The sequence below is a fragment of the Bombina bombina genome, chromosome 4 (assembly GCF_027579735.1).
Source record: "Bombina bombina isolate aBomBom1 chromosome 4, aBomBom1.pri, whole genome shotgun sequence".
NCBI classification, from domain to species: domain Eukaryota; kingdom Metazoa; phylum Chordata; class Amphibia; order Anura; family Bombinatoridae; genus Bombina; species Bombina bombina.
In genome coordinates, this window is record NC_069502.1 from 307,353,425 (window position 1) to 307,372,765 (window position 19,341).

Below are 19,341 nucleotides of genomic sequence, written 5' to 3' on the forward strand. Positions count from 1 at the left end.
ACAGTGTGACATATTTTTTAAACTTTGCTTGTTTTTTACTCCCAGTGCAGGGGTAGTTTGTAGGAGGCATGGCATAACAGCACAATACATACAGTATGTGTGTGTTTGTGTGTATGTGTATATATATATGCTGTATTAGGCTACAATGTGTGATTTTTTTTACATTTTGGGATGGTGGTGTGCCACAGGATTTTTTAATGTAAAAAAGTGTGCCACGGCAAAAAAAAAGGTTAAAAATCACTGATCTAGCAAATAAAACTTACAAGGAAATATTTTGTGACCTTAATACGTATAGCTTAGAAGAGAAAAGACAAGAAGTGATACAGCTGTATTGCCTTACAAGCAGCACCACCCCATTAGTTTGTAGCTGGCCAGCCCCAGCTGCTACTGCTCACCAGAAAATCTCCTGGTATATGTGATAGGCCAAACTGGCCTTGTATCTAGTACAAATGCCAATCTGCCTGCACTTCCCATTGATGAGCCTGCTTCACTGAAAAGTCATAGCACACAGACAGCTGCAAGTTTATTTTTTTGTCTTACTGAGAACACATTTGCTGGTTAAAAGGAATAATGTTATTTTAAGATGAAAGTGGTGCAAGATTCCTGCTTAGTATTAATATGCACATTCCTCTACTGGAAAATATGTCCTATAAAAGGCATTGTGGGACAACACTGTGGTCTCTAGTTCATATAACAACTCTATTATAAAAAGAAAAGAAAGTGAACAAATTACCCTCACACTGGTTTGTACTCAGACTAAAGGAATGGATATATTTCATCTGGATTTTTTGTTCTTCATCAGGTGTCCTGGTGTCTACTATAGTTAAAGAGACATGAAACTCAAAATGTTTCTTTCATAATTCAGATAGATTATACATTTTTAAACAACTTTATCAGTTTTGCTTCATTCTCTTTGTATCTTTTAATGAAGAAGCAGCAAATACACTCCTGGTAACTAGCTGAACACATCTGTAAGCCAATGAAAAAGGGCATACAAGTTCAGTCACCAATGAGTTGCTAGCTCCAATCTCCTGAGCCTATCTAGATATGCTTTTCAACAAAGGATACCAATAGAATGAAGGAAATTAGATAATGGAAGCAAATTGGAAAGTTGTTTAAAATTGTATTTTCTATCTGAATCATGAAAGAAAATGTTTCGGTTTTATGTTCCTTTAATGTAAATTAAAAATAAATATATAATGTTAGCGCTGCAGAATCTGTTGGCGCTATACAAATACTTGATAATAATAATAATAATGGTCTGTTGGGTATTATATTATTAAACTTATTAAAACATTAAAAGTGAAATATATAAACCTGCTTATTATATCAAATGTATTTGCAATTTGTTTAATGTGACCCTCAGTCCACTCCAAAACAAAGGCTTACATCAGGGGGACCTAACTAGTGTTTGCCAATACTATTTGCAGTACAGAATGTTTAAGAGTTAATAAATCACTAATTCTTGATTTTTTTCTCTATTTTAGTTATATTATTATTTTAATCAGTCTAGCCAGGTAGAGGGCTCTCTAGTGTTATTGAGGTTATAGGAACAAGTCACATATGAGAATCTTTCTCTGAGAAAGTGGGGTCACTGGCAGCTATTACAACAGCTTGCACTTGTATATGTTTGTCATTAGTTGAAACTTCTTGTGGCTGTTCAGTAGTCAGTCAGTCAATGTCAGTCAGTGATCTACAATCCGAAATTAATTTTTCACTAATTATCTGTATAAAAAATAAGTTTTAATACATCATTTTGAAACTGTTAGCAAAATTTGCCTTTTTTTGCAGTCCATTGGATGCGCATCTTGAAAAGCTTTGAGTATTATTCCTTTGCTGAAATCATTAAGGGCGTGATCCGATATACGGCGCAGGTTTCGGCGCAAGTGTGGAAACCTGCGCCGCCCGTAGTTTCAGCTCGCAACTCGAGCTATCCCATATACGGCGCCGTCAGATGCTAAAGTGCCGTAAGTCTGACAAACTAGCGATGTAAAAAGTTCAAATTTCTGGAGTCGCCAGTGACTTAGAAACTGCCGCTGCATAAAAAAACTGACTAAGTTATAAAATCACTGTTACTGTCTAACACGCCTCCCAAAACTAGCCCGACACGTATACCCCTCTATCCGCAATCCCCCCTCTCACTCCTAATAATAAATATATTAACATTATCTATATTACCCCCTAATATGATCCCCCTACACCGCCGCCACCTATTTAAACTATATTACCCCCTAAAATGACCCCCCTACACCACCGCCACCTATTTAAACTATATTACCCCCTAATGTGAGCCCCCTACACCGCCGCCACCTATATTATATGTACTACCCCCTAATCTGACCCCCTTACACCGCCGCCACCAATATTAAAATTATTAACCCCTAATCTAATCCCCCTATACCGCCGCCACTTATATTAAATCTATTAACCCCTAAAATACTAAAATTTCCCTAACACTAAACATAAGTCTAACCCTACAAATAGCCCTGAAAAGGGCCTTTTGCGTGGCATTGCCCCAAAGTAACCAGCTCTATTACCAGCCCTGAAAAGGGCCTTTTGCGGGGCATTGCCCCAAAGTAATTAGCTCTATTACCAGCCCTTAAAAGGGCTTTTTGCGGGGCATTGTCACAAAGTAATCAGCTCTTTTACCTGTAATCTAATCCCCCTACACCGCCGCCACCTATAATAAATGTATTACCCCCTAATCTAATCCCCCTACACTGCCGCCACCTATATTAAATATATTAACCCCTAATCTGACCCCCCTACACCGCCGCCACCTATATTAACTATATTAACCCTAATTATATTAGGGTTAATATAGTTAATATAGTTATTATATTATATATATTAACTATATTAACCCTATCTAACTCTAACACCCCTAACTTAATTATTATTAAAATAAATCTAAATAATATTAATAATATTAACTTAATTATTCCTATTTAAAACTAAATACCTATAAAATAAACCCTAAGATAGCTACAATATAATTAATAATTACATTGTAGCTATTTTAGGGTTTATATTTATTTTACAGGTAACTTGGTATTTATTTTAACTAGGTACAATAGCTATTAAATAGTTAATAACTTTTTAATAGCTACCTAGTTAAAATAATTACCAATTTACTTGTAAAATAAATCCTAACCTAAGTTACAAATACACCTACACTATCAATAAATTAATTAAATAAACTACAAATATCTAAACTAAAATACAATTAAATACACTAAACTAAATTACAAAAAAAACCCACTAAATTACAAAAAATAGAAAAATATTACAAGAATTTTAAGCTAATTACACCTATTCTAAGCCCACTAATAAAATAACAAAGCCCCCCAAAATAAAAAAAAATTCCCTACCCTAATCTAAATTACAAAAGTAATCAGCTCTATTACCAGCCCTTAAAGGGGCCTTTTGTGGGGCATTGCCCCAAAGTAATCAGCTCTTTTACCTGTAAAAAAAAGAACACCCCCCCCATTACAACCCACCACCCACATACCCCTACTCTAACCCACCCAATCCCCCCTTAAAAAATAAGAGCTACTGATTAGAATAGCCAATAGAATTACAGTAGCTCTTATTCTATTGGCTATTCAAATCAGCCAATAGAATTTAAGTAGCTCACATCTGATTGGCTGATTTGAATTTGAAGGCTCAAATCAGCCAATAGGAATTCAATGGACACCATTTTTAATCGCGTACCTTGAACTCCTATTCAGTGTACGGCAGTGATCGTATGAAGAGGATCCTCCGCGCTCCGGCTCCGGTCTTCAGTTCCAGATGGACGGTCTTCAGCTCCGCGGTCATCGGTCTTCAACTCCTCCGCTCCACACCGGCTGGATCCTGGAAGAAGAGGTCGCCGCCTGGAAGAAGACTTCTCCGCCTGGAACAGGACCTTCTCCGCCAGTCTTCAGGACCACTTGGGGGTTAGACTTAGGTTTTTTAAAGGGGGGATTGGGTGGGTTAGAGTAGGGGTATGTGGGTGGCGGGTTGTAATGGGGGGGGTTGTTCTTTTTTTTACAGGTAAAAGAGCTGATTACTTTGGGGCAATGCCCCACAAAAGGCCCTTTTAAGGGCTGGTAATAGAGCTGATTACTTTTGTAATTTAGATTAGGGTAGGGAATTTTTTTTATTTTGGGGGGCTTTGTTATTTTATTAGGGGGCTTAGAATAGGTGTAATTAGCTTAAAATTCTTGTAATCTTTTTTTATTTTTCGTAATTTAGTGTTTTTTTTTTGTAATTTAGTTTAGTGTATTTAATTGTATTTTAGTTTAGATATTTGTAGTTTATTTAATTAATTTATTGATAGTGTAGGTGTATTTGTAACTTAGGTTAGGATTTATTTTACAGGTAAATTGGTAATTATTTTAACTAGGTAGCTATTAAATAGTTGTTAACTATTTAATAGCTATTGTACCTAGTTAAAATAAATATCAAGTTACCTGTAAAATAAATATAAACCCTAAAATAGCTACAATGTAATTATTAATTATATTTTAGCTATCTTAGGGTTTATTTTATAGGTAAGTATTTAGTTTTAAATAGGAATAATTTAGTTAATATTATTAATACTATTTAGATTTATTTTAATAATAATTAAGTTAGGGGTGTTAGATTTAGATAGGGTTAATATAGTTAATATATATAATATAATAACTATATTAACTATATTAACCCCAATATAATTAGGGTTAATATAGTTAATATAGGTGGCGGCGGTGTAGGGGGGTCAGATTAGGGGTTAATATATTTAATATAGGTGGCGGCGGTGTAGGGGGATTAGATTAGAGGGTAATACATTTATTATAGGTGGCGGCGGTGTAGGGGGATTAGATTACAGGTAAAAGAGCTGATTACTTTGTGACAATGCCCCGCAAAAAGCCCTTTTAAGGGCTGGTAATAGAGCTGGTTACTTTGGGGCAATGCCCCGCAAAAGGCCCTTTTAAGGGCTGGTAATAGAGCTGGTTACTTGGGGCAATGCCACGCAAAAGGCCCTTTTCAGGGCTATTTGTAGGGTTAGACTTAGGTTTAGTGGTAGGGAAATTTTAGTATTTTAGGGGTTAATAAATTTAATATAGGTGGCGGCGGTATAGGGGGATTAGAATAGGGGTTAATAATTTTAATATAGGTGGCGGCAGTGTAGGAGGATTAGATTAGGGGGTAATACATTTATTATAGGTGGCGGCGATGTAGGGGGATCACATTAGGGGGTTAGACATTTAATGTAGGTGGCTGCGGGGTCCGGGAGCGGCGGTTTAGGGGTTATACCCTTTATTAGGGATTGCGGCGGGGGATCACGGTTGACAGGTAGATAGACATTGCGCATGCGTTAGGTGTTAGGTTTTATTTTGCAGCCAGTTTAGGGAGCTATGGGGCTCCAATACTCAGCGTAAGGCTTACTACGCCTGCAATTTGTGGCGAGGTGAAAATGGAGTAAGATTTCTCCATTTTCGCCACGTCCTTAAGTCCTTACGCTGTATATTGGATACCAAACTGTGCTGGTTTGGTATACCTGTCTATGGGCCAAAAAACTACGGCCGAAGGCAGAAATATATGAGCGTAACTTCTAGGTTATGCCGTATATGTGATACCAAACCAGCGCAAAATTTGGCGTCGCCGGCTTTTGCGGGTGACGATTTATATTGGATCGTGGCCTAAGAGTTTATTGAGTTCCTGCACTCAATCACAGTGTAGAGTGGTGATGTGTCTAAAAAGGCTACTCTAGCATCTCTTTTTTCAATATGCTTAATATTTTATGAGAAATTACATTTTATGAGATTAATGTTCCTTTTGTAAGTTCTAAATTGTATTTGCCGTATTAGTGAGATACACTATGACAAAATGTTTTATATTTATTTATTTTTTTAATTATAATGATAATTACTTTCCTTAGTAAATAGTATTATCTTGATTACTAACAGAAGCATACTGGTGACTTTCAAACATAACATCTGTATCAGAACTCAGGTACGGAAGATCATACTTTCAAAGAAGTCAGAAATGTTTTGAAATCTCAGCATACATAAATTGTGAAGATACTATCCTTAAAAGAAACGTAATCTGCATAACTTAAAAGACAAGTGGAGATGTAATAAAAGCCATATTATACTTTAAAGTTCAGAAGGAAATATATTCCAGATAAAGGGAATTATTAGAACATGTGGTTGTAGCATATGGGATATTCGTTGGAATAGTTAAGGGATGATTTTTAACATTAAAAGTCCCTGTAACAAACAGGTAGTCAAAAAAACTGTCTTTTAGTTTCTGAACATATTATAGGCTACTTTAAGGGACATTTAACACTAAATTAATTCTATACATAATGATGTATTTAAAGCAAAGATTAAAAAATGTCTGATATATAATGTATTTTATATAATGTATAAAAACTACTCTCATTTAGCGTCCATCAAATGGGTATCAGAATAATCTGTTGAACTTTAATCTTTGAGAATGTGTAAAATTTGTTTGAAGCAATACGTAGGATGTTCTAGCATGATGTTAATGCTAATGCAAACATCTAAACGCCATTGAAGCTATTTCCCCTAAAACAACAATTACCAAACAATTTTCAAAACAAGGTTATACAGATACAGTAGAGGTTCAGGCAATATACTTTATTACATCATACAAAATAGGTGGTAATAGATTTGACAAATGATTTTATTCTTAAAGGCTAAGAAGCCACTTGGGATTAATGCCAAATGGGACATAGATTTATTTGAAGGATATGAAATGTAAATGTTTAGTGCAGACGGCTAAATTTCCTATTCCATAATCCAGAATTTTTCACCATGCAAAATATGCTCAGAAGCATGTTGTTATAATTTATTTATTTTTGCATACAGTTTTGTGTATATTATCAAATTTATAGTTTTATAATTTTTAAAATTGTTAAAATATTTTTGTTGGCGATTACATAGATGAGATTCGCCCTAGTACACTTTCAGAGGCAACTAAATGATGGCAGTAGAATTAGTAATAGTTACAATTATATAAAAAAGATTTCACTATATATCAAATAAGTGAATGATAATTGAAGGCACTATATAAGATTCAGTCAAAACTAATATAAGTGCTACAACATTTCTGCTATTATCACTATTTTAATACATAGGTATCGAAATGAAAATATACGATTCAATACTATTTTTGATACAATCGTATATTTGGATGTATGAATATGTCATAGTATATATGCTATGAATATATATCTTACATGAATGTATACTTTATGTATGCAGTTTTATTGTTATTATTGATTAACATATGTAAATGAAATTGTGAATGAAAAGATAAACGCCATCTGATAGACCGAAGGTGTAAGAGAACATGAGCATTTGATTGGCTGAAAACTATAAAATGTCACTTCCGGTTGATGAGATCTGGGCTGAATACATGCTATATATAAGAGTAAAAGTTACTAGCTGTGAACTATGTCATCTTTGAGAAAGCACAAGTGAAACGTGTCAAATTACATGGAGGGGTCAGTATTCTGTTGCTGAACAACAAATTTGTAGGTTGTACTTTTAACTTGTATCTATATTAAATGGAAAACATTTGGAACTGCTCAGTATCCTAATAATGTTGGACTAAGTACTGATTGTTTACTTCATAATTCATCATGCAACTACCATATTTTGTTTATACTGTGTTTAACTTGCAGTGTCCCAGTAAGGGTTTGTTGCATGTTGGGCTTATCAGCCATGCAATAATTTGGTATCCAGCCTACCCCCATATACTAAATGAACCTGTTCTTGTCCAGGAAACTGGTGTGTTATGAGAGGGGTAGAGTCATGCTGGAATATACTACAGCCTTTAGTATTAAGATGACCCATCTTCACTGTAACTAGCCCAAACCCTTGTTGTTTTTAGATAGATACACTTCACAATAATAGCACTTAGCATAATAGTTGACCAGGGCTAAGCTAGTAGGGCAGAAATTTCACAAACTGATTTATGGAAGGCGGAATCCTATAACAGTGTCACTGTTAAAGTCTCTATTCAGGTGTTTTAAGGTAATTGGTGTAGTATACACCAAGTGATAAAAATTAGAAGTGAAAGAAGAGGAGGAAAGGAAAAGTTTATTTATAGTCTGTTCTTGTGTTCAAGTTATGCCCAGCTGTCTTTAGAAATATGCATTTTATGATCATGTTTTTCAATGAAGGTATTAAATGTAAAGATCATTTTAACTAGTAAAGCAAATTTAAATAGAGAGGAAAGTAAAGATTGTAAACTTTCATGATAGAGTGTGTAATTTAAAGATACTTTTAAATTCACTTTTATTATTACTTATATTGTTCTCTTGGTATCTATTGTTGAAAAGCATACATACATATCCTCAGCAGCAGAAACGCATCACTGAGAATGAGCTGGTGATTGGCGGCTAAACATATTTGTCCTTTATCATTTGTAAATTAAACTTACAATTATTAACTAAATAATTCCTATTTAAAACTAAATACTTACCTGTTAAATAAAACCTAAGCTAGCTGTAGCTATCTTAGGTTTTATTTTCATTTCACAGGTAAATTTGTATTTATTTTAACTAGGTAGACTAGTTAGTAAATAGTTGTTAACTATTTGATAACTACCTAGTTAGAATAAATACAAACTTACCTGTGAAATAAAACCTAAGCTGCCTTACACTAAAACCTAACATTACAAAAATAAAAACCTACCATTACAAAAAACCCCCACTAAAATTACAAAAAATAACAAACAAAATTATACAAAATAATAAAAACTATTCCTATTCTAATACCTTTTATAAAAAAAAACACCTCAAAATAAAAAAGCCTAATCTAGAATAAACTACCAAGGGCCCTTAAAAGGGCCTTTTGTAGGACATTGCCCTAAAGTTAACAGCTCTTTTGTTACAAAACAAAACAAACACCCTCTAACAATATACAAACCCCCACCCCCCCAAACCTACAAAATAAAAATAAAGTAAAACCTAATCTACCCATTGCCCTGAAAAGGGCATTTGTATGGGCATTGCCCTTAAAGAGGCATTTAGCTCTTTTTCCTGCCCTTAAAAGGTCATTCAGCTCTTTTGTGAAATGCCCAAGCCCTAATCTAAAAATAAAAACCCACCCCAAAAATACATTACACAAAATAACAAACAAATTATCAAAAATAATAAAAATTATTCCTATTCTAATACCCATTTAAAAAAAAAAACACCCCAAAATAAACAAAAAACCTAATCTAGAATAAACTACCAATAGCTCTTAAAAGGGCCCTTTGTAGGGCATTGCCCAAAGTTAAACAGCTCTTTTACCTGAAAAAAAATACAAAGACCCACTAACATTACAAATACCCCCCCCATCACACAAAATAAAAAAAAATATCTAAAAAAACCTAATCTACCCATTGCCCTGAAAAGGGCATTTGTATGGGCATTGCCCTTAAAAGGGCATTTAGCTCTTTTGCTTTGCCCTGAAAAGGGCATTTTTATTTTGATTGGGCTATTAGATTAGGTTTAATTCTTTTTTTATTTTTGATAATCTCTTTTGTTATTTTTCGTAATTTAGTGTTTGTTATTTTTTGTAATTTAGTCTTTTTTATTTTTTGTAATTAGATAGTTTGTAATTTTTAGAGTAGTGTTAGGATTTTTTTTAATGTGTATTTTAGTTTAATTTAATTGGTAGTTAGTTAAATTTTAGTTTAATAGTTATATTAGTTTAATTGTTTGTTTAAACTTCGTTTTTTTAATTTGACAGGTAATTTTTAATTTATTTTAAGATATGGAAATTTTAATTTTAATATAAAGTTAGGGGGGCGTTAGGTTTAGGGGTTACTAATTTAATTTAGTATATTTCATTATGGGGGATTGCGGTTTAGGGGTTAATAGGTTTATTATAGTGGCGGAGGTGTAGGGCTTAATAACTTTAGTATAGCGGGGGCGATGTGGGCGGATGGCAGATTAGGGGTTAATAATATTTAAATAGTGTTTAGGCGGTTTAGGGGTTAATAAGTTTATTAGAGTGGTGATGATGTCGGGGAGCAGCGGAATAAGGGTTATTAATTTTTATTAGTGGCGGCAATGTCGGGAGCGGCAGATTAGGGGTTAATAAGTTTATTATAGTGTTTGCGATGCAGGAGGGCCTTGGTTTCGGCGTTAATATGTAGGTTATGGGTGTTAGTGTACTTTGTAACACTTTAGTTATGAGTTTTATGTAACAGTTTTGTTGCATAAAAATCATAACTACTGCTTTTAGATTGCGAAGCTGATTTTGTTGGTATAGGCTGCAACGCAAGCTTTTTAGCCTCACCGCAAAACTCGTAATGGCAGTGCTATGGAAGTCCCACAAAAAAACTTAATTTTTATGTGTGCAGGACTGACGTTGCATTACAGGCTAAAAGGCTTGCAGTACAGCTATACCGACAAGACTTGTAATGGCTGCGTTGCTGTTTTAACGCTGAAATTACCATTTTTTCAGTGTAAAACACAAACACACAACTCGTAATCTAGGTGTTTGACATTTGTCAGAAAAAAATCTACATTTGAAATTCCAATTAATTGCTTTTGCATTGTCTCTTTATTATGCATGTATTGATTATGCAGTTCTGGTCCTTTACATACAGAATGTGTTGTTACTCGCTTACCAGTATATATGGTTTTAATTGTATCTATAATATATGTAATAAATCTTGTGTAATGACAAGCCCAGCTGAGTTGTGGCAGGGAATGTGTAATAGTGCAGTCTTACTCACACTTTGGACCCATATTATTTTTATAGGTTCCTTTACTTTTTAAGTTTATCTACACTTTATACATGTATACATTCCTAAAGGGACATGAAACCCATCATCTTTCTTTCATGATTCAGATACAGCATTTAATTATAAACAACTTTCCATTTTATTTATATTATTACATGTGCTTTGTTCTCTTTGTATCCTTTGTTGAAGAATCAGCTCCGCACTGATTGGCATTAGCGGAGCACATCAGGTGAGCCAATGACAAAAGGCATATATATGCAGCCACCAATCACTAGCTAGCACCCAGAAGTGTTCACATCTCTAAGAATATGATGGAGAAACATGTAGACTCATATCATTCCATCCCTTGTTATTAATACTATTATTTTGTTATTATAATAATATAAAATAAAAATACTTACTGAGAAGTCATCCTCTGGGAACAGCACCAGATCTCTCAGTGGGTCATTGCAGTACACATTTTCTAGTTCTGATATAGCAGACTCATAATCCAAGGGCTCTAAAAGCTTAGGTTTCTCGTGCTGCAGAAAACAGAAAGGAACAGTACAACATATTACAAACTGACCTTAATGACACATAGATGCATTTCTTATGCTGAAAATTATTACTTGCAAAATAGTTTTCTGCCCCTTTCCTTTGCTTGTATCATTATAGGCTATCTGGGTGCAGTATAAGTACTAAGGGCCCTCTTACAATATGAAGAATAATATAAAGAAGAACAATAATATGTTAAAATACTGTGATCCACAGGAAGTAATATATTACACAATTTAAAGAGACATTAAAGTGAAAATGATCTACAGTATCATGATTCAGATATAACATACAAAGTTACCCCTTTCTGTTTGTTGAAACTTTGCTTGTTTCTATATAAGCATATTGGCATTTCCTGAAACACTTTTGCCCCATATTTATATTTGTACTTAGCTAAATATTCTCATTCTAAATGTAGTAGATACATACTGTATAATATATATTTTTTGGACATTGTGGGGTGGAGATCGGGTAGTACGGTCACACCTAGGGGCCGATTTATCAAGCTCATATACTTCTATGGGGTGAGTTTTGTTCTTGCACTAACTAGAATGTGCACTAAGCCAAGGGTGCTAAATACAAAATTCTTCAAATAGCATTATTCTTCACTCTAAATCTTAATTATATATATATATAAATAATACATGTCAAACCAGATTGTGCACTAATATTAGCACAGACTCGCAATACTGGTAGGGCACCCTGCGTTACCAATAGCGCTCCACTTGTAATCTGGACCTGTATCTTTATGTATAATGTATTTGTTTATATCCACTCAGCATATTAAGTTTCAGCTGAAAACATATTTAAAAAAACAAAACAAAACAAAAAAACAAATATGACAAAATGGTTAAAGGGCGTTGAAGTAGAAAATTGCAAGAACAAAACCATATTAAAAATGATGAGTAAATGTTGTGCAACATAAAAAAACAAACAAATGCAAAACAAATAAAAAAAATAATCATATAATAAGGAATGTACTGGTTGCAAATTTGAAACCTTTGCTAATAACTGGAACAACAGGAACTATAGTGTACTATACGTCACATGAGCTACAGTCATGCATCATATATATTGCACAGAGAGGAACTAAAGCAAATACAATTGAGAGTTAGTACTTGACAATTTGCAGCCATTGACTGATTTTAACTTTTTTTTTTCCACCCACTTAATTTACAAAGTGTATAAAGCCATGGTAACTATTTTATGAGTGCATTATTGTGGCTTCTTAATGTTCCTTTATTGTTTTATACATTTAAAAACTACCACCTTGTTTTTTGTATCACTCTATTCTCATAATCTCATGATATATGTACACTATTTATTTATGAATATACATGCATATTTACACTATCATTACAAAATACTATAATTTATTACATTTAAAGGGACAGTCTAGGACAAAATAAACTTTCATGATTCAGATAGAGCATGTAATTTTAAACAATTTTCCAATTTACTTTTATCACCAATTTTGCTTTGTTCTCTTGGTATTTTTAGTTGAAAGCTTAACCTAGGAGGTTCATATGCTAATTTCTTAGACCTTGAAGCCCACCTCTTTCAGATTACATTTTAACAGTTTTTCACCACTAGAGGGTGTTAGTTCACATATTTCATATAGATAACACTGTGCTTGTGCACGTGAAGATATCTGGGAGCAGGCACTGATTGGCTAGACTGCAAGTCTGTCAAAAGAACAGAAAAAAGGGGCAGTTTGCAGAGGCTTAGATACAAGATAATCACAGAGGTTAAAAGTATATTATTATAACTGTGTTGGTTATGCAAAACTGGGAATGGGTAATAAAGGGATTATCTATCTTTTAAAACAATAAAAATTCTGTTGTAGACTGTCCCTTTAAGTAATAGTATGAACATGGTTGTCAACAATTAATTTTCTTAAAACATAATTACAATACGTAATTTGTACTTATTTGATTATGCATGACTACAACAATCAAATATGATCTTATAAACCATGTGATGTCACGTGTTGGATAAATAACACCATAACTGAGTGATGATGAAAAAAATCTCAAATGTGGGTAGTTTTATGTTTAGAACTGACTTTTAAACATTTGAATGAGACTAAACTCTGGTTGACTGAGTAATAAAGTAAGTTTTTTTTTTTAAATTTAGTGCTCTGATAACTTTATTTTTCTTGGACTGGTAAACCATACTGATATATTTTGCACCCTTGCATTATAACCTTTATTTATGTCAGGGTTTCACTCAGTGAAATCTGGGACCATCCAAATCCCCCATGAATATATAACCCATCCCAGACTTTACACCTTCCTTATCCATCTCTGCACTGGATAATTTGGCTACAACCTGGACCTATCCATATCCAACCCCAACACATAGGAAAACCCTCTTTGTCCTTCTGATTCTAGGTGAAATACATTGACTGCTGGGAGGTATAGATATATTTTATCCTAAAGAAAACAGCTGACTTCAAGAATTTTACCCATCTATTAAAAACAGATTGTGTTATACCAAGCCTCACTGTTTAATTTCCTTCGGGATCCATTATCAAAACTCCTCACAACATTTTCTAGAGGAACTGAAAAACTGGCAAATTAATGACATGTCTCTTAATTAATTTTAAAGAGACAGTCAAGTCAAAATTAAATTTTCATGATTCAGATAGGGCATGCAATTTTAAAAAACTTTCCAATTTACTTTTATCCTCAAATTTGCTTTGTTCTCTTGGTATTTTTTGTTGAAAGCTAAATCTAGGTAGGCTCATATGCTAATTCCTAAGCCCTCAAAGGATGCCTCTTATCTCAGTGCAGTTATTTATGAGTCAGCAGTGATTGGCTAAAATTCAAGTCTGTCAAAAGAACTGAGATAAGGAGCTGTCTGCATAGGCTTAGATACAAGGTAATCACAGAGGTAAAAAGTGTATTAATATAACCGTGTTGGTTATGCAAAACTGGGGAATTGGTAATAAAGGAATTATATATTTTTTTTAAACAATAACAATTGTCAAGTAGACTGTCCCTTTAAAATTAAGCAACAATATCTAATTTTCTCTGACTTCCTAAATCACTGGTAAATCTTGACAGTTTGGATAAAAAAATATGTTTTCCTTTTATTACATTTGTTTAGCAAGTACCAGTGATCTATACTGTAGCTTTTGTTTTCTTACATGGATTTAGCTCCTTTTTAAAAAAAAGTTTCAAGCAACAATATATCATTCTTCTGATGCTTTTCTTAGTATATTGTTAAAGATCCTCCTCAGTATATACTACTATTCAATATTAAACATGGAGCAATCCCATTTTAAAATTGGGCATTTATTAAGCAATAAATGTAAGTGGTTCTCAGTGTTCCTGGATGATTTATCCCACCTCAAAACATTTTTATTTTAATAGAGAAGAGCAGTGTAAAAATATTCAACTGCCAAAGAATGACATAGCCGCACCAATGCTTAATTATTATTTTTTTTAATTTTTATTGAGACATTTAAAAGTAAGTACAATGTTATATGTATAAACGGATATGTATATAATATAACTCAACATTATACTGAGCGAGATTATACAGGTTAGGAGCAATATAATAATCGAACATAGTAACAATATAGTTTGCATCCTTCTATGGAATAATAACATATCTTTACTCAAACCAAAGGAGCAAAGATTAATTTCTCGTAACCCAAAAGAAGAAGAAGAAAAAAAGTAATATTTGTGTTTACACAATAGTTATCCAAGGTATTAATAACATATGAATAAGTTTCAGGTTCAGAGGTGTCAGCCCAGAGGTGTGTGTGGGGGGGAGGGGTAAGAAGAAGAGAGTGCTATGTCTAGTCTGGGTGGATTATAATCCATAAGGACCATACATTTAAGTGGAAGTTTATTTTGTCCAGAACCCTGTGGGAATACTGTTCCATTAGTCTGATCTGTCTGATAATGCTCAAGACTTGTGTGAAGGATGGTGATTTTTTCTTTTTCCAAGCTCTGGCTATGGCTAACTTTGCTGCCATGAAAAGATATATCGTCAGGGCTTCTGTGGGATCATCTAAGTTGGGGGCCTTCATATGGAGGATAGTGACCTTCGGGAGATAAGGGAGTTTAATATTGAGGGTGTGTAGAGTGTTGAAAAGCTTCTTCCAAAGGGGTTGTATTTTGGGACAAGCCCACCAAATATGTAGGGGAGTGCCGACTTGGCCACAAAGTCTCCAGCACATAGGAGAGTGCGAGCTGTATATTTTATGTAGAGAGGTTGGGACTAGGTGCCACCTCACTAAGACTTTAAAGTTGAGAGTGGGGGATCCAAGTGTTAGATTCATAGAAGTCATCTACAGTTGTGATGGGTAAGTTCTGTCATAAGTCTGAGTGTGCGTCCGGCAGAGAGAATAGAGCAGCAGCTAGGGTAACGTTGGGGGATGGGTGGGGAGCTATGGCTGGGTCATGTCGTATTTGGTCCCAAAATTGGAAGGCATCCTGAATGATGGGATGTAGGTCGCCCAATCCTTGTCTTTGGTGGGGTGGGATCCAAATAAGGTCCGATAGTTTGAGGCAAGGAGGTAAAAGGGATGCCTCTATGTGGTACCATCCTAAGGGTCGGTCTATGTTGTTCCAGTCAAGTATATGAGATAGCCTAGCCGCGTTGTAATATACAATAAGATTGGGCCAATGCTTAATTTTAACAAGTAAAGCTTTTATTGTGTGAGTGTAATAAGATCTACCTTTCAGCAATTACATGAATAAAGTCACCTATACTTCCACCAACATATTATTGATCTCAGCCCATAAATACACAATCAGAATAAAGGTAAAGCTCTTAGTGCATATCACACACTTTACAACTTAAAGGGACAGTCTACACCAAAATTTGTATTGCTTAAAAAGATAGATAATCCCTTTATTACCCATCCCCCAGTTTTGCATAACCAACACTGTTATATTAATATAATTTTTACCTCTGTGATTACCTTGTATCTAAGCCTCTGCAGACTGCCCACTTATCTCAGTGCTTTGACAGACATGCAGTTTAGCCAATCAGTGAAGATTCATAAATAATTCCACAAGAGTGAGCACAATGTTATCTATATGACACACATGAACTAGTACTGTCTAACTGTGAAAAACTTTCAAAATGCTCTGAGCTAAGAGGCGGTTTTCAACGGTTTAGAAATCAGTTTGAGTGTACCTAGGTTTAGCTTTTCAAAAATACCACCAAGGGAACAAAGCAAATTTAATGATTAAAGTAAATTGGAAAGTTGTTTGCCCTATCTGAATCATGAAAGTTTAATTTTGTCTAGACTATCCCTTTAAAGTTCCGGTATAACCAACTTGCTGAGTCAATAGGGAGCACTTAGTGCACAAAGCACGCTCCAAAGTGGATAGCAAACAGAAGTCAGGATCCAAATGCAGGATAATGTAAGGATCACCTTATAGCGGATCGTTTTTCATTAACTTAAGGCAGGGTTATACCATGTTGCACAAACATATCCATTTGAAACTGTGTTACCAAGTGCTACTGTTTCACGAGTAAGCGTTCTTTGTATATTATCCGTTACCACTATATCCTATTGCAGGCTCGTGACTGCTTCCTCTCTAAGCCTCTCGCTTCTTATGTATTGGGAGCATAGTGTCCCTGCAGCAAACCTGCTTTTTGTAATTTTGACTCAACAAGTTGGTTACATCGGAACTTTAAGTTGTAAAGCGTGTAATATGTACTAAGAGCTTTACCTTTATTCTGGTTGTGTGTTTATGGACTGCTTGTACATATTTATTAACAGGGAACACACAGTCCCCATAGATCACAATGTAAAGGTACACTACACCTACCAACTTTAGCCTCCAAAAGCTACTTAGTTAAGTTAGAAAAAAAAAAAGCTACATTTTTATTCTTTACAAATAAAGGAACCTCACATGTTATTTTGGGAGCAATTGGGGGAAATTTAAAAATTAACCAGAGGTCTGAACTCTGATTAATTTTTTGAGCACTAGCAATAGCCAGCCACTTGTAATGGCTGGTTATTTATCTTGTGCCTGTAAACATGTGAAGTTGCCCGTTAGCACTCTACTTGTAATCTAGCCCTATACCTATGAATCATCCAAGCATTCCTGAAGCCTTTTTTCATATATTATCATCCATTGTTTCTACTTCTGCATCTTTTCTTTAAAATTTCCATTTCACTGAAACAGATTTTGTCACAAAACATATTACATTAATCAGTATATTTGAAGAATATATTTGTTTACTATCATACTGCTTCTCATTTTTCTTTAAGTACAAATATGTATGTGATGACACAATTAAAGGGACAGTCAAGTCCAAAAAAACCTTTTATGTTTCAAATAGGGCATGTAATTTTAAACAACTTTCCAATTTACTTTTATCACCAATTTAGCTTTGTTGTCTTGGTATTCTTAGTTGGAAGCTAAATATACGAAGGCTCATATGATAATTTCTAAGCCCTTGAAGGCCGCCTCTTATCACATGCTTTTTATTTGATTTTCACAACAGGGGGGAGCTTATTCATGTCAGCCATATAGATAACATTGTGATCACACCCGTTGCTTGTGGCAGACACTGCACTAATCACTAAAAAGTCAATTGATAATAAATAAAATGTCATGTGATCAGGGGGCTGCCAGAAGATGCTTAAATACAAGGTAATTACAGAGGTAAAAAGTATATTAATATAACAGTGTTGGTTATGCAAAAACTGGGGAATGGCTGATAAAGGGATTATCTATCTTTTTAAAGAACAAAAAGTCTAGTGTTGACTGTCCCTTTAATGTTGCTTTCAACTGTTTTTTTAAACCTATCTATATATCTCTCTGTCTGTATACATACTGCATATACAGTCATTAGATCTGCATATATTCTATATTAAATAATAAGTTTATTTTCTAGATGGATTTTATGATCCTCTCCTCTTTATTGTTAAAGGGACATTAAACCCTTTGAGATGGTAATAATAAATCATATATATATATATATATATATATATATATATATATATATATATATATATATATATATATATATATAAAAGAACTCTGCAAGATAATTGTATTATTTATTTCGTCCCCTTTTTCCTGTTATTCCAATCTGAAATTGTGAGCTGTTATATTCCACACATCCATTGGCTGCATACTAGTGACCTATTTATAACGGTCTATAATTGGCCACAGCCAAGAAGGTAACCTATGTTACAACATGGCAGCTCCCATTGTTTTATAGACACTAACATTTTACACTTATTTTGTCACTATTTAAACAGCTAATGAAACTTTAAAAAATATATCTACCTGTTATTCTCAAACTAATCTTTTCTTTGAATTCATCAGTCTATCTAGCATTTATTTAGTGTTTAAAGTCCCTTTAATAAACACCTATCCTAACACTATTTTGAGCACTTTTGCAAAAACAATGATACAAAGAATTCATAGCAACATAAAAGAAGGCCAATATCTCAGATGTTTGAAAGAAAGGTCAGGAAATGGGAGGTAAAAAGAGGTAACAGAACTAGGGGAACTATATGGATCTTACCTCTCTTTAACTCTCAAAATATAATCTCTTTCATCAGCATGTATTTATCATTTTTCTCTTTCCCATTTTGCTTTTTCTTCCACTGATTTCACTATTATATACATTTTGTATATGGACACCCATCTTACATCATTACAACAAGCCACTGGAAGACAACAGCAAGAGTGCAGAAGAAGTGAACACCGACAGAGAGCTCAGTCCAACTCACCGCCCCTCTTCTACTCATTGAACAATTGGTATAATGTCATAGGGGTGTGAACGGTCGTTTTATATTAAATCCAGCAATGCTGGTCTTTCTATCTGCTGAAATTACACAAAAGCTAGTTAGTTACAGAAGTGTCTCTACAGCTGAAACTAGTTGTGGAACTATGGTCTGGCCAGCAACCTATCAAGAAAAAAATACTACAAATGTGGATAAATACAATATTCACTGATAAAACGTAGGAGCTGACCTCACATAGGAACCATGTGTGCTAGGTGATCCTTAGACTGAAGAATTACATAACACCCACAGGACGGCGGACGTTCAGAACACATGACTCCCACAAAGGAGCA

General features: G+C 34.2%; 1 protein-coding gene across 1 annotated transcript in view; it reads right to left on the reverse strand.

The window, feature by feature from the left end:
- Positions 1–19,341, reverse strand: part of DOCK10 (dedicator of cytokinesis 10) — a 618,846-nt gene that overhangs the window by 443,588 nt on the left and 155,917 nt on the right. Inside the window, 1 exon segment of the mRNA XM_053710021.1 lies at positions 11,142–11,261. Within this exon segment, the coding sequence (XP_053565996.1) occupies positions 11,142–11,261 (120 nt within the window).